Source organism: Acanthochromis polyacanthus, chromosome 7 (genome assembly GCF_021347895.1).
Source record: "Acanthochromis polyacanthus isolate Apoly-LR-REF ecotype Palm Island chromosome 7, KAUST_Apoly_ChrSc, whole genome shotgun sequence".
NCBI classification, from domain to species: domain Eukaryota; kingdom Metazoa; phylum Chordata; class Actinopteri; family Pomacentridae; genus Acanthochromis; species Acanthochromis polyacanthus.
In genome coordinates, this window is record NC_067119.1 from 19,068,929 (window position 1) to 19,095,346 (window position 26,418).

General features: G+C 39.8%; 2 protein-coding genes across 12 annotated transcripts in view; one reads left to right on the forward strand and one right to left on the reverse strand.

The window, feature by feature from the left end:
* Positions 1–3,147: 3,147 nt before the first annotated feature.
* On the reverse strand, positions 3,148–5,152 carry foxb2 (forkhead box B2). The gene has a single exon (XM_022193358.2). It carries the CDS (start codon positions 4,665–4,667, stop codon positions 3,705–3,707), a length of 963 nt encoding a protein of 320 aa, XP_022049050.1. The 5' UTR covers positions 4,668–5,152; the 3' UTR covers positions 3,148–3,704.
* A 6,817-nt stretch (positions 5,153–11,969) lies between these two features.
* The window catches only part of LOC110950830 (protein prune homolog 2-like), a 188,370-nt gene continuing 173,921 nt past the window's right edge, over positions 11,970–26,418 (forward strand). For 3 of the 11 annotated variants that reach the window (XR_007943403.1, XR_007943404.1, XM_051951056.1), the window contains exons 1-6: positions 11,980–12,518; positions 19,096–19,197; positions 20,351–20,553; positions 20,974–21,140; positions 23,207–23,341; positions 25,628–25,716. Coding sequence is in view for 9 of the 11 variants with exons in the window: in XM_051951056.1 (XP_051807016.1) it covers positions 12,480–12,518; positions 19,096–19,197; positions 20,351–20,553; positions 20,974–21,140; positions 23,207–23,341; positions 25,628–25,716 (735 nt within the window). In the remaining 2 variants the exon portion in view is untranslated. Of the gene's footprint in view, positions 12,519–19,095; positions 19,198–20,350; positions 20,554–20,973; positions 21,141–23,206; positions 23,342–25,599; positions 25,717–26,418 lie in introns of all 11 variants that reach the window. The other 8 variants (XM_022193644.2, XM_022193652.2, XM_051951058.1 and 5 more) reach the window with 7 other exon arrangements.

A 26,418-nucleotide genomic window follows, 5' to 3' on the forward strand; every position in this document is an offset into this window, starting at 1 on the left:
TAAAGAAATTAGAACAATTTTCTGTTATCTGATGTTCCCAATATATCGTATAAAGGAACACTGTCTGGAACAAAGAATAATATTTAAGTGTGTGTGTGTATGCGTGTGTGTGTATCAGTTGAATTAAGCTGCTCATCATGATGGCCTGCTCTTGCTGATCATTAAGAGAAACGCATGTAGAATTTGCCACCCTGGCCCTATGAAGTGTGGGTAATTACCACTAATGTATCATCGTCTATTCAGGGCCGTAACGTTATGTTTCAGAGGGCTGACAGTGAAACACCTCTGACCTAAATGTTTTATTCATTCCTAAGACTCCGATTATTCATTTTAAACTCATATTTCACGATGAACACTTTTTCCGTGATTTAAGAGTTCTTTCATATTAATGTCAGGTACACTCTGATCAGCACTAAAATATTTCATATGGTGTCGTTCAAAAGAGAAATGTCAGCTTTACAGACAGAGATGGGTGATAATTGACGCTCAGGTCAACTTTTTGCACAAGCTGATAAGTTGTTGAATTTTATTGTTGCTGTAGGTCACCAACTTTTCCAACAGCATTTATTAGTTTTTTGTTTGAACTGGCTCCGCTTCTGCCTTGATCTTTGGGAAACACTGTGTGGCATTTTAGCTTCTAATAAGAATGGCTGTGTTTATGTTAAAAGTCTAAAAAAACTCTTCATGCTTTTGTTGTCATATTTGCAGTCTGATATATTTGGAGAAGAGTCCCCAGCAAGTCATCTACTGGAAAACTAGATTTTGTTTCTCTGTATTTCTATTTTTTCATCCACTTATTTTAAATTTAACCTTATCAATATTGTAAGCAGGAACAACAGACTGTAATTGTTTTTGAACGCAGATTGTGTTTTCTGTGGTTTTTATTTAGAGACATGGCATCAACACAACCCAGTCATTGCTAAATGTATGTAACATAATTTTTTTCTGAGATGCAATTTGGTTACATTCAACTCTTGATTCAGTTTCATATCCTGAGAAAGAATTTAATCTGATATATCCTATACTGATTTTTTTTCTCTGAAATTAAGAAGCTGTATTGATTTTAAGGAGTGAAAGTGACTCTTTTAAGGAGTGAAAGAAATTTGTTTTTTTGTAAATATATTAATAAATATAGTCTCCTATTTATTTTTTATATTTTTTGTTAAAAAAAACTAATTCCAAAGGTTGTCCAGAACGTGCATAATATAATTAATATCAAATAATGGCATTGCTATTTCTATTAGAATTACATTAAATCAGACATTTTGTTGAAATACATAAACTGCCAAGTTATGTTACTTATTGCCCTAACACAGAAATCACACAACCAGATTTAAGATGTGATCTAGAATGGATCCTGCATACCAACACTGCTCCGAAAATAAGAGCATCATTTATTTGGTTTTTATCTTGAGACTGAAAACCATTTAACATACGCTGTTAACTGCTTTGACACAACCAGCACCTTATAAAATTAAGCTGCACATATCCCCCTATTACCCAGCACGTAAACGCATGTGCATATTAGGAGACCTCATGTGATATTATGATTCCAGAGGCATTTAACTCCGGTGTTGTGAAGACAGAGGATCATGGAGGGTAGTAATGGCTGCATTATTACTCCTCTTATTGTGTCTTAATTAGTGGCATTTAATTATGCACTAATGCAGTGAGGGCTATTAAAGACATTGAGGCCTGCTGATCAGGGAATTAAAGTGACACGTGCGCGCGCGCGCACACACACACACACACAGACACCTACATGCACACTTCTCACACAGCCACTTGTCGTGCCGTAGAAATCTCAGTTCCCTTTAACTAGGAATTACAGACACCCTGCCGAGAAAGTGTGTGTTTAAATGAGATCAAAGTAAAGAAAAGGTGGTGTAGTAGAGAAAACTACAAAGAACCACTAAAAACAGCTTTATAAGGAAAAAAATAAAGGGATAAAATATAGAAGAACGGAAGAAGTAAGGAAAAGATGAGGGTAATCATGATTATGTGGATTCTGCTCGTTAGCAATGACACCCAAATAGGTTTTAATTTTTCACTCCCACGCCTCTCCTCCACTGGTGCATCTCAATTATTTGTTCAGAGGCTGGTGTGACAATAGTGTCGACTGTGGGAGCCTTTGGGATGCTAAACAGGGGACAGGAGGTTAAATATAAGTCATTTTCAGTGGGCTGAACCTGGCGCTTTGTGCTTCTAGAGAGGACAAGCTTCAAAGCTTAATTTAAACAGAGCAAACAAAAGAGCAAACTTGATCTGATCTCCCTGTCTGCTTTTGAAGTTCTAGAGCTGCAGTCCAGACTGCCGACTGCTCATATCCATCTTATGAACATCATACGGGTCTGTCCTGGACACAGCATGCATCAGCACATACACCCACTCCAGATGTGATTCATGTCTTAATGTGCACACTTGCAGGCAGGAATGTTTGCACATGATTGTGATTCATGAAAGGTGACAGCTTGGCTTCAGTCTAATCATCCTTGTGAATAAAGTTTCTCAGAATTTTTTTTCCCATACGTATCTTTTGGCTTTGATCAAATCGTGCCATCCTCAAAATATGAGCATGAAAAATATAACATTTACAGTATAGACTTCGCCTGTGATTAATTAAAATTAAGATTTCAAGCAGGGTTTTAAATATAGAGTCAAGAATCCAAGTGCCATGTCATTATGAGTCAGTAAATCTGCATAAATATTGCACAATCACAGGTCTAGGACTCATTCTCCAGTTGTTACAGCCAAATTGTAAATTAAAAGAAATGAATAGATGTAATTAAAATAAGGATATGTTGCATATAAAAATGCTCATATAAAATAATAAAAGAATATTTTTATGCATTTAGTAGAGCAACTGGTGTGCAGAGTGTGCAGTTCTCACTTCTTGTTGTAGAGGATGATATGAGCAGCACATATGAAAATATTTAATAATGTGGGGTAGAGATGTAATTTTAAGACACTCCAAAATCAGGAAAATCTTGTATTTAAAGTTAAGTCATTCATGTTGCAGTGATCAGTCCCAAAGTAAAATCATGCTGGAGTCTATGTTTCTTATTTTCTCCTTCAGTCATGGTGTGCAAATATAGTGACCCGAAAAATTAAACTGAAGGAATATTTAAATAAGCACAACACCAAGGATTCGGTTTTAAGTTCTTTATAAATATCTTCAGATAAATAGTGTTATAATACAAGCATAACATTTTCAATGCACTGCTAAGTAACACACAAAAAAGTGCAACAGGCCTAATTAAAAAAAAATTAACATGAAAGCCTACTTGTCTTTAGTCAGTAGGCCTGAAATAGATTAAAATAAAAGAATAAAAGCAAAGAAAATAGTAACAGTTGTTGGATTGTTTTTGGAAAGAATTTCAGCTTGTATGCCTCTTAAATCAAACTTTCTTTGGGTTTAGCGTTTCTTCTTGTCTGATTGTATTTATCAGTGCCACATTACAGTATGTGGTAAATGCCCTCACAAAGTGTGCAAATAAATTATGATTTCAATCAACATGGGTCTAATGAAAAATTCATTACACAGCACAATATTAACCTTGGTTTTCCTACAGCTGCACGCAACTTAAAATATGAACGTCTCTGATAGGCCTGTCTGTTTTGTTTTATGTAATTACAATGTCTGTCTTGTTTGTGTTACTTTTCCACAAAATAGTAATAATAATAATAACCTGTAATTTACCCGGTTAAGAAAGCAGGAGGGCCGGGTGTAGAGGGTTGCCTTTCCCCTCCAGCAGATCGCTTTTCTCCATCACTGAGGGCGGTGAGCAGAGCTGAGCCGGGCCGGACTGCAGCCCCGTCAGACCCGGGACAGGACCCAGGGACGGGGTGGGTTTTATTGGCACAGGAACGGCGGGCAGGGTCTGCCCGTTGGCGTTGTGGTACAGGCCTTTTGCTGACACACTGAAGGGCGCATATTCGGATGATGCTGGCACCGGCACGCCACCCATGGACTCCGACAGCATACCGACGTGCGGCCACATGGAGTTGACCACGCTGCTGAGCTGCGGGGGCACCGGGTATCCCAGGTGGTGCATGACCGAGGTGAGAGGGAGCCCGCTGGCCACCACACCCTTGTAGTCCCGTCCTATAATGTTCTCAATGGCGAACGGGTGTTTAAACCCGCCTGGCTGCGCGCAAGCAATGCCCCCGTAACCCTGGAAGTGAGGCAGCCGACCCACGCTCGCCGGGGCCGCGGAGTGGTCGTGGTGGCCCGATGCTGTGCCCAGCTTGCTGCCCGGGTGGTGGTGATGGTGGTGATGGTGGAAGTAATGCATCATCGGGGAGCTCTTGCAGGCCATATGCTCGGCGCGCAGCACCTTGAAGCGCTTCCGTCTCCTCAGGAAGCTGCCGTTTTCGAACATGTCACCGCAGTCCGGATGCAGAGCCCAAAAGCTGCCTTTCCCCGGCTGGTCGGGCCGCCGTGGGATCTTGATGAAGCAGTCGTTGAAAGAGAGGTTGTGGCGCAGGGAATTCTGCCACCTCTGGGTGTTCTCTCGATAGTACGGGAAGCGATCCATGATGAACTTGTAAATGTCACTCAGAGGCAGCATCTTGTCGCCTGAGTTCTGGATAGCCATCGCTGTCAGTGATATGTAGGAGTATGGAGGCTTCTGGTCGCTGTAAGAGTTCTTCCCAGGACGGGGCATAACTGGTTACTGGTTTTCTTGAAGTTTCACTTGTTAAATAAAACAGCAGTTGGAGGTATATTCTAAATACTTTATTTTACGGAGCTAAATTGACAGTCAGTCTCCATCTGACTGATCTGTTCCAAAGTTCTGAGCCATCAGATTAGTTTACCTGCGTTATATCGATTAATATAGAGTAACCAAAGGGCCCCGCTGCTGTCTGGTAATATCCTTCAGAGGCTCTTGAATCCGAATGAAGTTTCTTGGTCTGTCTCTTTTCCAAATTAGGCTCTTGGAGTTGTGCGTATAAGTCAGTCTCTGTGCGTAAAAGTTGAGATTTCCTCTGAGTTTCCCTTGTTTCCGTGGCGATGGAAGGAAATGAGAGAGCCGGTTTGCTGTCTGTGTGGCTCCTCTCCTCCTTGTGTGATGCTCCCATTCGCAGAGAGCCGTTTTTGTAAGACCCCCGCAGGTCGTCGGCTCTATTATCTATTATCCAGACACTTAGGGGACACGTCAGGAGAGAGCAGAGGGGCGTGTGTGTGTGTGTGCGCGCGCGCGTGTGTGTGCGCGCGAGAGAGACAGAGAAGAGGGTACAGAAATGAATAAAAATGAGGGGAAGTGTGTTCAGCTCACAATCTGAACGCTTCTAATCTGCTGTTTGCCAATCAAAGAGCAACGCCTGAAGAACAGGGACAGATCCTCAGCGACATATTCCAACCACTGAACTGTGTTTAGAGTGTCATGTTCTTTAAATATCTTTCAGCAAGAAAAATCCCCGTCTCCAGGAATGCTTCTCTATAGATGGCCCTGACCTTTGACCTTTTGAAAAAGTTTGATCACATACCAAACATGCTGTAAAATTGTGATACCAAAGGGTCCTTGTTCTTTGCAGTGTCATATCTGAGCATACATGGATGAAGTATCAACTCCTTTCACTTGAGGAAATAAATAGTAAAGAATGGAATATATAAATACAGCCTGGTTGTTAAATTTGCTCGATTGCACTTTCAGACTTTGCAAACAATAAATCATGTCTTCCTTTGCGCACAATCATCAGTGCGCTACTCCTCTGCTCTCAGTTACATACACAACTGCACTGAAAACACACACACGCACTGGGCGAGAGAGAGAGGCGCTGTTGTTGATTAATTGCTGAGAGGGGAGTCCGGCGGCTGTCTGTCTGTTCAAACACTCTCTGGTGAATCCTACAAGGATGTAAACAAACTTCATCCCCTGCTCTGAATTCTGTTCAGCGGAGAACAACAAAAGCTGCTCCCCTTCCCCGTATATTTCTTTCCTCTGGCCAGGTGTCATGACTGGGTCTTTGACGGCTCCTGTCTTCCTCGGTGCCCCGGTGGGCCCTCGAATACATTACAATAATTAAGCCTTCCGTGATTTAGCCTCCTAGGAGAGAAGTCCAACAATGTAATTAAGGGCAAGCTCGCTGTATTGGGTATGAATATTCAAAACTGTGTCAATTAATTAGCCGGTGTGTCTCTCCCGTTATGTCTCGGTCCTTAAAGCCCATTCAAAAGGTCAACGGCGTCAACGGAGAGCATATTTTAAAGACGTCGCGTAATTGTAAGGAAAATCACCTTTTAGTGCCACTTGGCTCGACAGAGAGTGAATATGTATATATTCATTAAATAAAGGCAGCAGTTGTTGTTGTCTAGTGTTGTTTTTTTCCCTGTTTTCTTTGCATAAAACTCTTTTCCAGGCGCTTGAAAAATGAGATTTGAAACTCTGAGGCCCTCCGAGGCCGACGCGCGTAAAAGCATCCTCTTAAAACGCCCGGGAAAGATCAATATTAAATCTGTTTTCACAAAGGGGGCCGTTAAATAGACACCGTGGCTGATCTGCATAACAAAATTAATTAGGTAGTCTTTGTCTTCGCCCGCACCCAACTCCTGGACAAATAACTAGTTGTAAAGCGCACCTTCTGGGCATACAGAACATATGCTGGAATTATCCTTAATTGACTAATTACATAAATTACTCATTAAGTTTACAGCACATCAATTATAAAAGATGTATCAATTAATTTTGCATAAATTACAAGCGGGACGCTGCACGAAGAGGGCGGCGGAGGGAATGAGGGTCGCCAGGAGGGGGTCTCCTCCAAGGTGGAGACTTTCTGTTTGTGTACGTGTGTGCGCGCACGTCGGAGCGCGTGTGAGTGACGGTCGTCTGTTTGTTTCCACTCTCTAATAATTATTTGTTCAGCTTAAGGGCAAAGATATTCTTTCTGTGTCTCCCATTCGCAAAGGGAAAGTGTAGGGGTAATGGCAATTATACTAATAATAATAATCTTAAAGACCTCTCTCCAAGTCATAAGGGGCGCATCGTCGCGGAGAGAGCCATTAAAATCAATTAGCGAGGCCTATTGTTTTCAATGGAAAATTAAACCGGTTTAGGACTGTAGCGCAGATGCTGTAAGGCGTGCTCGTGTAATGGGGAATTATTTAGAGGCAAAACACGACAGATCTTTCAGTTTGCCAATAAAAGAGCGAGCAAGCCAGAGCATTAATGGATCAAAGCTGCAGCGTGTCTGCCTGTTGCCTTCAAGAGGCATTTCAGGTAAAACCATCCTCCTTCACAGCGCAGACTTCCTACATAAATAAGAATTAATATCTTTTGGTCTTTTTTCCCATACAGATTGAATAATTTCACACCACAAACCAGTGCAGCCTATATTTGAATTAATATTTAATTTGCATCATGTTGCACTAGGAGTTTTATAGAGGATCCAAATCACCAGATGTACATTAAGGCTTAAAAAAACTTGTAATGCTGTTGTATTGAACTACACTGTTGTAAAGTGATTCTTTAATTTTGTCATACCAGACAGATTTTTTTTGTATTTTTTTATTGTTTTGTGCTTTTCTCATGCTGAAGAAAGGAGCCCACACACTGCACTGATACTTTAATATTGACTTTCTGTAGTCAACAGTTGTGTTTCATAACTGTCAGCTGGACTGTCCAACATCTGCAGGTTTGCCAGGCAAAAAACCCCATATTGAATTATTATGAAAAGCAGTTTGTAACTTATTGAAGGAACAGTTTGTTACTGCTTTCAGCGCAGATGGGTTTATAAGTCTGAATCTGAGCAGCAATGACATGATTTTTAAACTTTATGGCTGCTGAGGTATGGGTTCTTTTCATATTATTATTTTTTTTTGCTTGTTTGTCCCCCTTGTCTCTGCTAGTCTCTTCAATTTTGAAGTCACACACACACAAAAATAAAATCACCGAGAGAAGTAACAGCAAATTAACATACAGCATTAAATAAATTAAAAGTAATTTAATTTCAAGTGTGATGCAAGTAACACATTTACCAATAAGGTCCTCACACAGTCCATCAGAACTCACACACTTCTTCTGTGACGGTTGCCACTGTGTATTTGATTTTCAGAGGCCTTAATGAAAGTCTGATGTTCACCTTTTCATATCTTTTTGAAGTGACCCCTAAATGTCCTCAGTGGCTGTGTTAATATAACTTTAACAAATGTAAGGGATTTGTACCAATAACAGGCTCATATGTTTTCACTGACCAACCCCGTCGACCTCACTGACCTGTCTGGTGCCTCTTCTTTGGGTGATATTCTAACTGAAGCCCTCTTGTCTTTTTTTCACTCCCAATAGCAAACCCAAAGCAGATTTTCTTGCTTTCCTAAATTGTGTTTACTCCACATGGCTGTGAGGCTTCGTCCGCCTCACGTTCTTTTTCTGACTCAGGTTATTTGTCAAAGTTTTGCAAGTATCATAGAAGATCATAGAATATCCATAGAAGTTGTCCTGATGATTCTGCAATAAACTGCACCTACACACTGATGTCTGTTCCTTCTAATCAGCAGTCAGTCCAGGCTGTCACCTGCAGCCATTCGTCAATATGAGAAGCCAAACAAAAGCTCATTTCAAATGTCAAAGAAAAATCTTAAAGCTGAAGACTTTTTTAAAAACACGACAGCAGTTATGTAACTTAACTAAAACATCTGGAAAAAAAACATCTGTTTTTGGTTTAAGTTCATTTGAGGAGCTTTCTATATGATAAAAAGTCAACACTGAAGAGTCACTTATACCGCTGAACGTGTCTCTGAGCTGCAGCTGAAGTAAAGTACATTTTTGAATGAATCTCATTTATATTTCTGCTTTAGTGATATAATTTTACTTTTGTGGATTTTACCACCTAGAAATTGCACGTTGACCATTTAAACTATTCTAATTTTAACATAAACAAGAAAATCAGGTTTCCTGCTCCTCTGTGAAATTGTGACATACAAATTTCTTCAAATTTTTCTGCTGCACCTCAGCTGCTGTTTTCTTCAGGTAGGATTACAGAGTTAAGAAAACAAACTGCTGACAAAATCATCTTTTACACTTCAAGTTTGGGGAAAGTAGATACTTCAGTCTAAAATATGGAAAACCTCTGGTTGACTGTCCTTAAAGTAAATGTTCAGCACACTGTTCATTTGAGAGGACTCAAATAATTTGCATCTAACTTAATCTAATGTGAGTATTATAGCTTGTTAACTTAATTTGGTTAAGCGTAATTTAATTGTGTGTGACCAGCTATTTCTGTAAGTTGGTCCAACAATTCTGTTTCTAATTTTAAAAAACAAGAGATTCATCCCAATTTCTTTGCTTTTTCTGTCAAATGTTTTAATTTAACAAATCAAAGCTTATTTTTAAGGGAAAAAGTACAGTGTATGATTTTTTTTATAAGAGAGAGAGAGTACTGTCACTTCCTTCTCTCGCGGTATTACTTAGATAATCAATAAGTGTTTTATTTTAAAGATTGTGACTGGAAGTGACAGTGTACTAATGCCGCCTCCACTTAGAGCAGAATATTTCTGCCTTCACCGCAAATGACAAACCATGACGCTCATACAGATGATTATATTGCCTGTACTGTATTAAAAACATTAAACTACATGAGTTTAAAAAAGCATAGAGCTAATGATAAGGGCATGCCCACACATGAAAACAGCTGTGCTTGTTTTGGGGGCTAATGTCCAATAATCTGCATGTCAGTTCTGTATTTTGTCCTTGTATGATCTCTTTGCTGGTATTTGATGATCTTCTCACTCTTCCTGTTTTCTGGGTCACATCGGTCAGACGTTAGTCCAGCTCACCACATTTTCATTGTTGAGTCCGACGCATTCTCACGGCTGGATCACCAACATGTGCGCCAAAATATCCTATTCACAGCATGTAGGTGAGTTTTTGTACGTTGACATTAATATTGTGACTGTGTCCTAAAGAGGAAAGCTGTGTCAAAATCTAAATGCAACACTTTAAGGATTTTTCATTTAAATTGTGCTTACAAGGTCAAGTTCCTTGATTAGTTGTGTTCAGTCTAATTATTACAAACTAAATGAGTCACTGGGGACCGACATTTAGAGACGCTGTTTGGTAGAGAGACTGAAAATGCGCATTGGGGTGCTTAGTCGGGTGCCAGTAGGGTCCCAATATATTTTTGTTAGTTATCCAGCTGTGCATGTGATGTTCACACAATACTAAAAAACCTAAAAAGTATGTTTGAGCTCGACAAAAAAGGTTGAGGCAACAGTTTGCCTCAATCTTTTAAGTTGTGACAACTTCTATGGAAAGTTATGTTAAACTTAACTTAACTTAAACTACACTGACTCAGAAGAATTAGTTTGCCCTCTATAATCAAGGGTAGTAAATATCAGTTCTGTCTGAAAAAATTTCAAGATACCTCAACTTGAAAGTAGTTTTACATCAACAACGCACAAATTTACATTCAAATTACACACAAAAGTAAGTTGGTGCAATAACCAACATTAAACCCAGCTTGTTAAAATGATGTTTGTAACTTAAAAGGTTTATCTAGACAGACAGACTAAAAACATTTGAAAATCTGGCAGCAAAGGTGCCAGAAAAAAATTGTTCAAAATCATGAAATAATTAATGTGCAAAAACCATGAAACCAGTTGGGAAAAAAGCATCAACAATATAAATACTTCAAATAATTAATAGAAAAGATTTTTTAAATCAAATAATAGAAAATGTCTGTAAAATATCAATACTTTTTGCTGAAAAGTTTGGTTTGTCTAGATCAGTGATTTGATTTTTTTATTTTTTCAACCTCACACTTAATTAAGTTGTGGAAACAGTTTAAAAAATTTAAATCTGGCAGCATAATTGATATGAAAAACACATTAAAACTTCTATGGTCAAACATTTTAAGGAAAGAAAGTGTCGGGGGCTCAATGGGTTAAGCGGGTGAACCACATATAGGAGCTGGTGTCTGACGCAGCAGCCCGGGTTCGATTCCAGCTCGTGGCCCTTTGCTGCATGTCTTCCCCCCCTGTTTTCTGTCACTCTCTCACTTAGCCTGTCAATTAAAGCCAAAAAAGGTCCAAAAATAAAATATATAAAAGAAAGAAAGAAAGTGTCATTAAGAAAAGTACATTATTAACTGTTTTGGCCCATTTTTGTTTGTTTTTTGTTGTTGTTGCTTTTTTCAATGGTCAAGCTGTATATTAATACTTATTTTCTGTGACTTTACTAGTTATTACCTGCTGTTTAACAAAACAGAGTGAATCTGTTAGATAACAGTAATTTAAAAAAAACACATGTAAAAACTGTTAAAATGAGGTAATGTTTTACAGTTTAATAGATAAACAGTTTTTTAAAAAGTTAAGAACTGGCTGCATGAAAAATTAAAAATGTGTTTAAAACCTGCACTTTAATGTTCAAAAAGTGAAAGTGAAAATACCAGCAATAATACAAATTATTTCAGTAAATGATATGCATAAATATTCTTTAAAATAATGGCAAATATCTGTAAAATAGGAATATGTTTGGCTCATTAAAATACTGAAATATTATGTAATTTTACAATCTAACATTGCAAAAGAACAAAATATAATTTACAAAAGTACAGATTTTTGACTTGGACATTATTCACGGTCTGGCTTTTAAAGGTTGACATGTAAATGACTTTCAGTAATTTTGCTGGTTATCTGTAATTTTTAACAAAAGAGCAAAAATCTATCAGATTTTTAAAAATCGTAAAACAAAAACGAACAAGAAAAAAAATCTCCTGGGGGTGCCAGAAAAATACTTTAATATCTAATTATTGAAGAAATACAGCTTTTTCAAAGTGTCATTTTATGGCCATACATTGTAAAGGACTGGAATACCATTAATTAAAATATGTTATTTACAGGCCTGTTTTTAAATAATTGACATGTAAATGAATACTTTCTTACAAAGATTTTACTGATATTTTTAAATCTGTAATTTACCAAGAACAGGGAAACTCGGATGGATGGATGAATGGATGGATGGATGGATAGATGGTTAAAGTGCTTCTGGTCACCACAGCAGAAAGGTGTTGTGGTGTTCTTCGGTGCTGCGCTGTTTTGATCATATTGCGGCATTTTTTTCTCCCCTTCCGTGCGCAGAAAGCGCCAATGTGCCGAAAACCAACACCGAAGCAAACTGGCAGTCAAAGGGTGTCTCCACGACGCACACGGAGCTCCACTATTTATCATTCACCAGCTCCAGTCGGGGAGGCAGCGGTGGGTGGAGACGGAGGGGGCTTCCTACCGCAGGGAGCGCGGCTGAATCACCGAGCGCGCCTCCGCCGGATCTCCTCTCTCCCACCGTCACACCCACTGCTCGGTGTCGTGGGTTCACCCCGTGGAGAAGGGGAGGACCGACGGCTTCACACGGCAGCTTAGAGTGCTGCAGTGCGAGCACAGCGGGGGACGCGAAGGGGAGAGAAAACACAAATCAGCTGCCTTCACTGGCGAAAACTTGGTGTATGGAGACATCCGCAGCAGCGTAGCGACGCAGGCCGACATGGAAGAGTATCTGCGGAGGGTCCAGAGCAGACTCGGGGTGAGTTGGAGCCCTCAGCGGCGTTAAACACCAGCTTGTGGCTGTAATGAATGAGACCGTGACAGGGGAAGCTGCTACTGCTGCTGTGCTACAGGCTGCGGTCCTGTTGCTGGAAAAAAAAAGGGCACGGCTAAAGCTTCTCACGTCCCTTCAATCCCCCCTAAAAAAGCACCTGTAGATCGCCAGTCTGACAGCGCAGAGGGGGAGGATAAAGGGAGTTTTGGTCCCATACAATAAGCACGTTGTGTTTACAGCAACATCAGTGTGTGAATTTGAATGAGGGGCTGATTTCTAATAAGGAGGAGGCGTGACATCAACAAGTTTAGCCAGAGGCTGTCCTTCCTGCTATCTGGCTGCTCTGCAGATACTGACTCATAATTTGCATTTGATCCAGAGCTGAATATCTGTTCACACATCGAAAAAGCCTCATGCAAATACTGAACAACCTAATTTATATCATGACAGTGGAGCCACTGTGGAGCAGTGTTGGTGTCTCAGGGGCACACTGCTTGCATAGATATGTGGTTATACGGGGCTCTTTCTAAATTTCTGTATACATTTTTGGCCTGCAGCCTACACATTTAGTCAGATGTTCACACTGGGGAGCTTTTCATATGCCCTGAGGACACAGAGCCCCTAAAACTGCTTACTTAAATGGCATATAATCAGTTGCAATGCATGGCAATCGTGTCTCCCAACTAATACACACACAAGGGCTTTTGGTTTTAGTTGATTTTGGCTCTGCTGCACTGTACATTTTGGCCAAGCACGTGTTATTTTTTCATTTTACTAATCTGGTGAGTATAGAACACACCCAGCAACCTGTCAATGTCATAATTTGTTCAGAAATAAGTACACCTCCCTGTGTCAGACACTACAGAGCATGCACAACGTTTGACAGACAGTTAGCTGTTTGAGTTTTGGAGTTAACTTGGTCCTGTTTTTCACAGATTTATCTTCACATACACTCTACTGTACATCCAAGCAAACAGCTGCCACTCAGGTTTATGTAATTATCAGCAATCTACAGGCGACGCTGCCCTTTTTTGTCAGAAATCACAGGGAAATTCAACCAGCAAATGTCATGTATGTTGAGAAAACAATCTCCCCTCATGGTCCATTTAGTAGCTGTTGTGGAGTATGATGTGCATTTAGTGACAAGGTTCTTGCAGTCGTAGATGAAAGCTGCATATCCCATTCAGCCATGCAAAATAATGCACATGTATTGTCTCAGCTTTCTGATGCACAACGATTAATATTTCACAGAAGGGCCTATCTATACATTTCCTCATCATTTACACATCGGTTTGTAAAACAGAACAATACCCATGAAGCTATGAACGAGTGAAGAGGATGCTGGAGGAAATGTGCTGTTACTATATTTTGAACATTGTTGATATGACTAACTTTAATGAAACAATGCTTTAATGCTCCACAGTTTTCAGAATAATCAGTTAATTCATGTAAACAGGTGTCTGTCAGGAACAGCCTTCCCGGAATTAAATGTTTTTAAAGAAATGGAGAGCCTGTATGTGGGACGTACTTGGCATAAACATAAGGAAAGCTGAGACGAGGAAAAGATCAAAGAGGCAAATCTGCAGATCAGAGCACAGCAGGGTAATTGAGTGATAAGGAGGCTAGCTGATGAGTGTCATGGAGGTTTCAGATAAAGCGTAACACATGTCATGATTAACAACCATTTCTCATGCGCACACACACGGGCACTCCTTATCTCCCCGTCCTGGCTCTCCAATATAAACTTTGATGAGTCGCTCTTTTGCTGACAACTCTCTACTCTCTGTCATTCTCCTTGCCTCTCTCTCTCTCTACTCTCTGCATGGCCACAGTCCAGAACATCCATACCTCTAATTGGCCTGGCTTTTAGTACTTATTGAACCTATCCTTCCTTCTCGCTCAGTTTTTCTCTGTGCAGCTCCACAGCTCTAACTCCTTCACTCTCTCGTCATTTGGCATAGAGCTGAAGCAATGTGCTGAGTGTACTTCCTGCAAATGTCCTCAGGCTGCACACTACCACACGCCTATACACACATAAAATGGGTGCTCAGACTACTTTGATTGTTTTTAATCATTTATTTATTTCAAAACAGGCTATTGGAAACTCCATATGTGCGTCTAGGGTGCGCTAACTTCTGTTACTGTTCATCCACATAAATGTGTATGGCATTACATAATTGTCAAGGACATAAAAAAAACTGCCAGATAACAAATTGGCTTCGTTCCTTGTTTGAAAAGGAGGGTTGGCTGGAAAATTGCAATCACTTTAAAAGTCTTTGTTAGAATGGCTAAGGCAAAATGTAAATTTTTAAAGGCAATTTTTCACACCATATATCTCCTTTAACATCCTTTATTAATTTAGGATTGGTAATATGGTGTAAATGTTTAGTTTCTTTTGTGCAATAAGCATATTGTTTGATCCACAGAATGTTTTGCAGTAATTTCATGCTCTTAATTAGTGATAAAACTGACCTGCCATAAAATATTCAAACATCTGTGTGCATGTTAAATTTCTCCTTTGTGAGATTAATAAAGTCTATCTTATCTTATCTTATCTTATCTTATTCTTTCTGTACTGCTTCGTTTTTTTCCGCAGACACTTTGTCAAGACTCCCATAGTTATAAGCAGAAATGTGTGTTGGAGTTGCTCCACTGGTTGCAAAGCCACAAGTGTAAACATTTACAGCTTCAGAATGCATTTCAGAGTTGTGTTAAATCATCCCACCACTGTTACAGAAGGAGAATTTACGGTAACGTCATAATTATCCTCATTTCAGAGCGCTGTTCAGCCAAAAAATCAAAATTGAGGCAGCAGGAGATTCATACAATATCTTCTAAATCTTTCCAGCAATGACCAGAAGGAGAGAGGAGATGAGCTGAATATGGCAAGACAGGGAGATAGAGCTCAGAGAGAGAGAGAGAGCACTCAGATTGAAAGATATCAAATGGCCAATACATGCTCGTGCACACACACACACACACGTACACACACACACACACACACACACACACACACACACACACACACACACACACACACACACACACACACACACACACACACACACACATGTGCTGCAGTAGAACACACATTGGCCTTTTCTCCTGCTAATGCATCACTTCCTTTTCTCTTGCTATCTCGTATTGATTTACTCTCCTTCTCTCCATCCTATGAAGGAACTGACTAGAGACCTCTTCACTCCATCCTTCTCACACTGTTCTCCTTCTATTCATCCTTTCATTCTGGTGCTCTCCTCCATTTTTTTTACCTCTTTCCATCTCCTCTTCTGCTTATCTCAAATTTCCCCCTCCTCCACTCTCTTTCTTCTCCCTATCACATTTTTTCACCTGCCTACCCCTCCTCTTTACCTTTTTCACACCTCTTTTACATGTCGGTCTTACTTTCTATATTTCAACCCTCTTTTTCTTTTTTTTTTTTTTAAAGCCTCTTTAAACTCCTTGGCCTCCTTCCTTCAATCTCACCACACTCCTTCTCCATTTGCTCACTCTTAGTCTAATCAACAGCCTCTAACCTTTCTCCTGCGCTCCCTCTCTGTGCTTTGGTCTTTCATTTCTTCACCCCTCATTTCATTTATCCATCCGGCCTCAATGGTGAAACTCTCTGAGCAGAAACAAGACACTAGCTCATTCCTTATGCATTATTACCGGCGCTTTATTCCTCTAACTGTGGCATTAAGCTCCCTTAAATGACCAGACTCCATTATATTTTTGATATGTCACTGATTTGCTTAGTGTTAGTTACGCTTCCAGAGTGATATTTAAGAAAGCAGGATTACCCATATCATTATGCGGTGTGTAGTACATGATTAGTGTTTAAGCCCATTAACTAGACATGTTCACCAGCAGCAATATTAAAACCACCTGCAGAATATTCTATAGATCCCCCTTGTGTTCTTCGCTATCAGGCAGTAAGAAGTTTGCAGCAGATCCTTTCAATCCTGAGCAGGTTTTTCAGTGTGGCAGGAGCATTATCCTGCCAGTAGAGAGTACTGTTGCTATGAAAGAGTGTATGTGGTCTGCAACAGTGTTTAGGTACAGCCCGATCTCACGGGGATTCGTGAAACTGTCACGTAAGTTTTAGTTTCGGTTTCGTGTGCACCAACACGATTTCGTCATGTTTTTCGTGCCGCTCACCACGAAATGCGCACCAATGTATTTTAAACGGCGGACTTTTCGTGCCACTCAGAACGTATTTCAAAAGAATGTGTATATTATATTTTTAATGTAAAACCGTGGCGAATCCAACGCTATATTTTGCATGACATCGTCCCTAAACATAACCCTAACCATAACCTAACCATAACCTAACCATAAGCCGGTGGTACACTTACCAATTTGCATAGGAATTTCAAGAATGTCCGGCGGCCGGCGGCCGCAAACGCGATCACACAAGCAGTATACGCCGATGGACAGCTTAGATCGTCATGAATCCGCCGGTATAAACCACTTTCAGATGTGATTACCACAGCGAAAAACATTTCGTGGTGAGCGGCACGAAAAACATGACGAAATCGTGTTGGTGCGCACGAAACCGAAACTAAAACTTACATGACAGTTTCACGAATCCCCGTGAGACCGTGGTATACATCAGAGCAACATCCACCTGACTCCTAGTAGAACACTGGACACAGAGGATCACACTGTGTCTGCAGCTTGCCCTCTTCCCATAGTGCATTCTTCTGCATCTCTTCCCAGGTGAACAGTGGACACACACAACTGTCCATATGATGTAAAAAAAAGAAGATGTGATCCATGACCACCTTCTCCCACTGGTCCATTGTCCAGTTCTGATGTTGTAGATGCTTTTGATGGTAGAGAGAGGTCAGCATGGGAACTTTGAGTCATCTGTGTGTGCAGCAAACAAGTTAGCAGGTTTTTCACCACCACCCAGGTCAGCCTGCGTTATCCATGACCCTGTCACTGATTTACTTGATGGACTGCAGTTAATAGGCTCCAACTACTGAATTCTGTGAACAAATTCCACACGCCTGTTCATTTTTCCCCACTACCAACACATTAGCTTCAAAAACTGACTAAAGACCTGCCTAGTATATGAGATAATCGTGAAATAATCAAGGTATTTACTGCAGCCCAGTACTGTTGCAGCTGATTATTGCTCGTTTTGGCTCAAGTGCACCATAAATCTGAAGACCAATTTTTTACTTCCAGCACAGCCAGACTTTCACTTATTTCTGTGTAATGTGACTTGAAATTTGCTTACAATTTTCAGTCCATCGCAGTTTTTCAGATGTAAAGACTGGTATTAACATGTCAGCTCTGATGTGCAAAAAACAGATGTATTGCATATTTGCTAAATTGGGAAGCATCTTGAAGCAAATTGTAACAGTTTACTTGACAGGGTTACCTGGTGGAATCTAGCTGAAGAACAGAAATTGACAAAGCTTCCTGGAAGTGTCTGTTGCTGTAAAGCTGCTTTTTCCTCCCTCCTCCATTCTCTCCCATTGTAGCATCGTACCAGCCCATTAAGATGAGCTGCAGATATGCGTGATATTCATTGTATCCACGTTTTGTTTCGTAATTAATGGTGCATGCTGCAGGCCAGGCTTGTGCTCCTCCGTGATTGAGCTTATCTGTTTTAGATAAAACAATACTGACTGACACAGAGAGAACACCCAGTGCCGGCTTTGGATGGCTGTGGGTGATTCTATTTTGAATTACTGAAGGTGGTTTGACTATTTTGCTTATTTCAGTAGTTGTATTTACTGGAAAAATGTATATTTAAGAAAGCATTTGCAAACCTTTTTGACTGTTTGAATTTCTGAAAAATTTTAGTAGAGGTTTTTCACTTTCTGACAATACAAATGAATGATGTCCATCTGAGTGTCCACACATGACTCTGTAAATATCTGTATTTATTTAAGTACTAATACTGATATCAGGTGATGCAAGTCAGGAATGGATGCATAAAGTAATTGCTATATATTAATCCACCACAAAAAGTAGCAGTTAACAAACTGAGGGAGGAACATAATTTTCTGCCTGTTTCACTCAGAGATGAATGTTTAATCTCTGTAATGGAGCTGTCATTAATGTCCACTTAACTTAAATGAGGACTGTTTGTCCTCATTGTTTAGTAGAATTAATGGAACTCATCACTTCTCTGATAAACTATGTTACTCTGAGTTATAAACCGTGTTACTCTTGAGTTAGACGTGAAGTTGCCCTTGGTAATTTACACCATTACTTTGCTGTTCCAGCTGATTCTACCACTCATGTGGTGCATGTTGGATACTATTCTCTTTCAAGTATGAGCTACACCTTGCAGCACCATAATTTCATTATTAATGCATAGTGTTGGTTTCAAAATGCTGCAGTCTTCTAACAGAGTCATGCTGGTTCGATAAGGGTCAAGTGATGCATTATACAGTATGTGTAAGCTATCACATCAGTCAGCAATGTTCTGTACTGCTTATTATACTGGATGTTGGGGAAGAAAAGATCACAAGATCCTTGAATTAAAATAAAAAATTGAAAACCTCACAGACACACTAAACTTGTCTCTTTGTGTGTGTGTTTCCAGGCAGACGTATCAGAGGGTCCTGTTCATGCTGTTTTAGGTGGACCAGAGCCAGATGTTGACACTGTTGCAGCAACGCTATGCTTAGCGCTCCACCTCAGCCAGGTAACATGAATCCTGCATGTTTGTGTGCATGTGTTTTGTACTTTAAAACTAAGGAAGACCAAAGATTTTCAGAGGTTAAATGCTGAAGTATTCTAAAGTTCACAGGTAAGGTAAAGTTGCTCTGTCTTATGAAGTGAATACCTACTAAATTTGCACCTAATTTCACGCTATATACAGTTTCTCTGCACTATTAACTAATTCTTAATGTCTGTTTTAAAGAGTGTACAAAGACTTAACCATTTTGTACAGTATTAACAGTAAAATATACAGTACATCAATCAAAGTTTTTATTCACAAAGTTATCTTTCCTCATATTTAATATGTAATATTCTGTTTTCTTCTAGAGATGTCTCATCAGAGTCCATCATTTATTTGATTCTATTCCTGCTACTCCCCGCTCCTCCTTTTCCTTTGTGTGTCTTATTGTGGCACAGTATTGTCCAATATTGATTCACTGTACACTCAGAAACAACCCATGTATTTTGCATGTGCACTGCCTAGTTGAGTACACTTGTACCTCAAACAAATGTGTGCTTCCATATTGTGGTTTGATTTGTCTTAATGTCTCATATACTATGGTAAGCTTTGTGCAAATTTCCTTCTCTTGTTTCGCAGTACTCCACCATTGCCCTAAAATCACGCAAAAACTAGGAACACATTTTGGCATTTTCTGCCTCATAAACCCAATTTTTTCTTTGAAATACACAAAAATAAAAAGCAAATTACAGTTTAATGTTACCTAGATAAATAATATATTCGAACAGTAGGGCAGAAAATGTCAAAAAATAATTATAGTTAAACATGGTCCACTATCAAAATGTTTTTTAGTTTGGTATAGAGGTTCATCTGTTCCACTCAAAGGCTCAGTTGAACTTTTTTTTTTTTTTACTGTATACTGTAATTTCGGAATAGTGGTAAAACGAAATGCATTCTTGGGCAATGTCGGTGTGCCACAAAAATATGATGTATGATAAGATCGTTATTTTTTAATTAATGACAGAATTCCTCTGACCTGAGTTTATAACATATTGCATTTATATTTTGCATTGCTATTTATTCATGTTGTGTATGATTATGACACTCAGGAGGAGCATGTGATTCAGTCTGTTTCTTCATTTTTACATGCATCTGTGTGTGTCTGTGTGTGCTCCAGAAGGAACCGTCAGGCGGAGTGTGTGTGCCGGTGCTGTGTGGTCGGCGATTCCACACTGTGTTGCCCGAGGAGACGGTGACGTATCTGCAGAGGGTGAAAATTTGCGAAAGCTTACTGCTGTGGAGGGATGATGTGGATCTTGTGAAGCTTCATCACACCGGAAATCTGTCTCTCACGCTGTTAAGAGAAGGACTGCTGGACAGGTGAACACGTTCACACATCCAGAGCACCAGTTCAGTTTGTAGATATCTTCAGCTAATGATTAACTCCTTTATGCACATCCAGGAATACCATGAAAGCTTTAAATGAAAGAAGCTGCAATAAATTTAGTATGTTTCAGTGGCCTGTTTCATTGGACTAGTACTGATGAATGTGTGTACAGGTGATGCTAAAGCACACATACAAACCAGAAACATGTATAGGTGCTCTGGGTACTGGCTGAGGAGATGTTTGCTGATGTGAAAATGAGATTGTTGGGGTGTGTATTTCAGGCCTGTGTGTGTTCATTTCTCATGACCCAAAGGAGAGTTCTATTTATGCAAATGCCTCACAATCATCACTCCTTTCACAGCAGTCATCCATATATCCCCTTCACCCCCGTCTTCTCTCTCTCCCCTCCCCAGCTCTGAGTACCACACTTTGGAGTCCAGCATCCTGCAAGTGGTCCATCACGATGGGCAGCAGGGCGCAGGGGATGATGGGGCATTGTCCGTGGTGACAACAGTCACCGGAGAGATTCTTCAAGAGGCAGCAGAGCACATCAGAGCAGCGCTGGGGGAGATCCTCGGAGGTGAGAGAGGCGCCGGCGCCCCCCCAGGGGGGAGTAATGGGGCGATGAAGGAGGACACACACAAATCCTCTGACATGACTCGCTTAACACCCACCAGGAGAGATGAAGGAAGAGAGAGATGAGGGGTGGTGAATGTGAGCAAGGACGAGCACAGAAAGACACACAGAGTCCTATAATGTGACTTTTTCAAATTTGGGTTTGTCTGTTGTTTCTCTTTTGTCAGGTGTTTCCCCAGTAAAGTAAAGTAAGAAAAGTTATGACAGGGAATGAAGAGAAATGAGAAAATATTTAATGGGGACAAAAGAAGGCTAATAATAAACAGGACTGTAAAGGATAGACTGACTACTGTATGTTTTCCAGGTAAAACCAGATAGTAGCACAAATGAATATGTGTATCGTTTAGGCTTGGGTGAAACACCACTTCTAAGAAAAGTATATATTTTACACCGAAGATAACCGAATTGGAATAATTCACCACATGTGTATGTTGGTGTGCATTGTGAGTCAAACAGCCTGCCAGACCAGTACTCCAGCTGTCAGTATGAGCAGCTGTGTGAAAGTTTGGCTGTAGAAAAGACTGATCCCTGTTCAATAACACTGTGCCGTCTTCCACTGTGATAGACACACAGATAGAGAATTGAGTAAAAGTGAATTAAGGTAGATGGAGACAAACAGCAGAGTTAGAAGAGGCGAAGTAAAGTACAGAGACAGGCAAGAAAGAAAGATGAATGGAGCAGGAGAATAAAGTACTGTGAGTTGTCCACTTCTCATATTTCTTTGTGAGAGTTCTTTGGACAGTGCATTTTCAGGTTCATTGATTCCTAGTCTGGCCAGCAGCTCAACTCTATTCCTAAGCTGCCCAAAGAAAAGCACTAAACACAGGGTATAGAGAACCTTTTTATTTTATATACTGAACTGGTGCCATTAGCTGTTTATGGCTATTTTTAACATAATTGATTTACTGATGTCCACTAATGCTCTGATATCCTAAAATTTGATTTACAGAGGTCCCACGAGGACATATTGATGTCAGCAGGAGGAATCGTCTCATGCCTGCTCTGTGATTTTGGCCTGCAAATATTTTTACTGACTTAAAGATCAAGAACAGTCCGCTTTCAGATCAAATATACAAGGACACATGAAAATTAGGCATTGTACTGTGTGTTTTATTTATTGAAACCCTCTTATTGTGGCAGCTTTATGTAAAGGAGACCAATAGGAAACATTTGGTAGAGCACGCATGACACAAAACATGCATATAAATGCGCATCTCTGGTTTTTTGCACATTATCAATTGCACAGGTCTTATTTGATTAATGTTTTTCTACCTACTTGCACACCATCTACACAGTTTTTAATTTTAGCATATACATTCTGTACATAATTATGCCTTTACTTTTTTCCCTGATATCTCTATATCCCCTGTGTGCTCTGCTCTTATCTCTTTTTTCTGTATATTCTGTGTGCTTAATATGCTGCTGGTTTCTTGAATTTCCCTCTAGATCAATAAAGTACCTCCCTAGCTACCTAAAACATATTTTGCCCTCAAAACTGTAGTATAGCATCTAATCTTTGCTGAGCTTCAAACAAATGCACAACCCTGCATTGAATAACTATCATAATTACAAGTGTGAACAAAGGTGGCTCTGTAAATCCATTTTCATTAAGCCCAGTTCACTGACAGTGATTAATGACTTTCATTGATCGGTAATGGCAATCAGGGATTTTCAAGGATTGATCTCCATGACAGCTTACAATGGCCTGAAAAGTATTTAAATGTAAAGGCAACATTTCACTATGACAAAAAGCAATACTTACTGAAGAAACTCAAGAAAAACAATCTGAGGAATGATATCAGGAGACAATAAGCTGCTCTGTGTAAATTTCTCTTCTTGACTTGAGACCAGACTGTGATATTGTGCATCAGAAGATCGATTGCCCTTTAAAAATTGGCAAATTGTGTTTATTACCAAACCTACATTGAACTGACATGACCTTAATGAAGAAGAACCAGAATGAACATGTTGAATACACCCTTAATTGTACCTGTGTTTATTTGTCTACAGAGGCCTTACGACTACAACGAGATGCTGTGTGGATCAAACATGGCCGTCAGTCATCACAGCTGGAGGAGCTCATGAGTTCCTTGGAGCAATGGAGTGATGTCGCTGCTGGTCAGCACGATGAGGACAAACTACAAGGTGCATGTCTGAACACGTAGAGCAGTTGGCCTTTCCCCTTGGGAGCCCCAAAACTCACCATCAGCTTTAAAACGCATGTTGCATTTTTATAATCGCCAAATTGTACCATTTATCAGTCAGAACGTGTAAAAACACAAATTGTCAGATTTTCAACAGCCTTAATCATGTGTGATATACAGTTCACTTAGGAAAATTACCCAAATTTAAGCTTAAAATTGCGATATTTTACCGAAATCAACTTATTCTCCATATCACATTTAAAATTTTAGAAAAAACAAGCCATTTAGGCGCCCAGATAGTTCATCTGGTTGAGCAGGCGGCCCATAAACTGAGGCTGTAGTCTCCGACACAGTGGTCATGGATTCAAGTCTGACCCATGGTCATTTACTGCATGTCATTCCTCCACTCTTCTATCCACGTTTCCTGTCTCTCACTCTCCACTGTCCTATATAGTAAATGCAAAAACATTAACTTTAAAAAAGTATAATAAAAATCAGCTTTTTGGAGTTGATGTGCAGAGTGGTGTGAAAAGACATAGTGAGTAAAAATATGACGGGATATTATAGTTGTGTAGTTTATATAGTATTATTCTGATCATACTGTCATCTCATCTACTTAGTAACAACTGTGAAATTTTTCATAGCAGTACAATTTTCAGGAAATATAGGAAGTGTAGACAATACTATCAGTAGGTGCTTAATTCTATTGAGTCTAGCTATGAGCTACTTTCAAACTAATGGTTTACTGGCTCATGTTGCATGCATCATTAAAAGTCTGTCATACCTGGTAAAAAGTTTGTGTAACTCATTCAGCAGGAGCATCTGCAGGGCAGTGCAGACACTGAAACACTTTATATAAAGAATAATAATTTGACTTGTTTGCAGCCCGGTGTCTCCTGTAAAAATATGAAAAAAACCATCTGACTCTAATTAGTGATTCATTTAGAAAATCCTTTTTATTACAGTACCACAAGCAGAGTAAAGTGGAGCAAAGTGGCAGTGAACCTGAGTTGCAGCTTTCCTAATGCATCACACCTTCAGAATAAGATGGAAATTACCGATTATGTTGGTATTTGGTCATTTAGTCCAAATATTATTTCTATGAATTTTTGCAATCTGTATTGCTTTATTTTGCCATTTTACCTCAATATTAGCATAATTTTGATGACGTGTCCAATCACACATCCATCCATTCATTTTCCATACACCGCTTACTCCTCATTAGGGTTATGGGTGGGCTGGGGTCTATCCCAGCTGATGTAAGGCGAAGGAAGAAGACACCTGGACAGGTCATCAGTCTGTCACAGGGCTACATACAGAGACAAACAATCACATTCACACCTACAATTTAGAGTCGCCAATTAAAGTCAGCATGTTTTTGGATTGTGGAAGGAAGCCGGAGTACGTGGAGAAAGCCCACACATGCACAGGGAGAACATGCAAACTCCATGCAGAAAGATCTCAGGCCCAGGTGCGAACCAGGGACCTTCTCGCTGCAAGGCAACAGTACTAACCATCAAGTCACTGTGCAGCCCCAAATCGCACGTCAGTCATATTCACTCTGTAACCCAAATGGACTAAAAAGCTGTTGAGTCTGTTAGTCCATCTAGCTTTATCACAGTGACAGATTAATCTGTCTAAGAAACAGCCTGTGTGTTGCTTGTATATTTAATTTAATCATGCTTGTAATTGGGGCTGAGCTTGGACTCCTGATAAGGCACATCTAAATGGAATGCAGCCATCATTTGGATTATTGATTAACCTTACAGTGACACAGCAGGAATGTGTCCATTTACAGTATGTGGTGGAGCCCTGAGAAAGGAGCAGCCCAGTCACTCTGACTAATTAAATCTCGTCAGGTTGAAACTGGAGCTGTGCTGGAAATTCTATAATGCCGCCAAACTCTAAAAAATCAGAACAATAAACACAGGGTAAGTAGTGTTGCCCTAACAGGTGCAGGAGAGCTCACATAGGAGCGAGCATAGCCTATGTGTGCCTATGCAATATTAACTAAAGCTGTAATCAGACATCAAGAGTCTGTAGGGGCTTTAAACACAAAGCAGACATATTAATCACCATCCAGTAGACTCTCTGTCCTGCTTTGGACACTAATAACAGTTTTATAAAGGTTCAGTATTATCCCTTGGTGCAGCATCTTGTCAGTTACCTCTCACCTCTGGAAAGAGCATTCATGCTTGTGTCTTTGTTCTGTCTGTTGTGAAATTGGATCATTTTGTGTGTGTTTCATATAACTGTTAGTCTGTTTGTGTGTGCTGACTGGGTGTAGACTTGATGCAGCTGCTGACTGTGGAGCTGAAGGAGTATTCTGATGGGGAGATGACCATAGCGCTCACTTCACTGACAACAGATAAGGAGGTAGGTCTTTATTTCAACTACAGTCAATACATATCAACTGTATCAAGTTTACAGCACAATTACATAGAAGACTTAGAGTATGTGTGTATGATATATTTTTGTCTACTGTATAGACTAAAAATGAAATGGTGTAAATGTGTAGATTATGAAGTATTAAGAATCCACAATTTATATTTATTCTACATATGTGATATGAAAAGATAACTGCGCTGACAGTGAAATATTGGCTAATTAATACACTTATTGCTTCAGTTAATAGCCCCATTAGCCCGACTGTTTCTTTTTAATATATCATGCTGATTAAAGTGGGATTTAATGCTGTCCACTTTTCTTGGTTTGTTGTTTTCAGAGAAGCTTGTTTTAATTCAAACAGTCTTTCAAAAGACAGATGGAAAATAATAAATTGAAGAGTAGACTAAGATCATGTTTAATGTTTTTAAAAAGTTACTTTTGATGGCTTTGATGTTTTGGATATATATCACCTGCGCTGTGACAATCCGTGGAGGTGCTGCCGTGTAGTAAAGGAGCCCCTATGATGTTCTGCATTTGGATGAGATGTAGATGGAGGCCCGAAAGCCTCGCACAACAATCATGTATCACCGTCCTCCCCACTGATATCCAAAAATCCAACACACACACACACACATTTGTCTAATGTTAGTGTTGACTTCTCTTTCTGTCTCTGTCACTCTCGATCTTCCT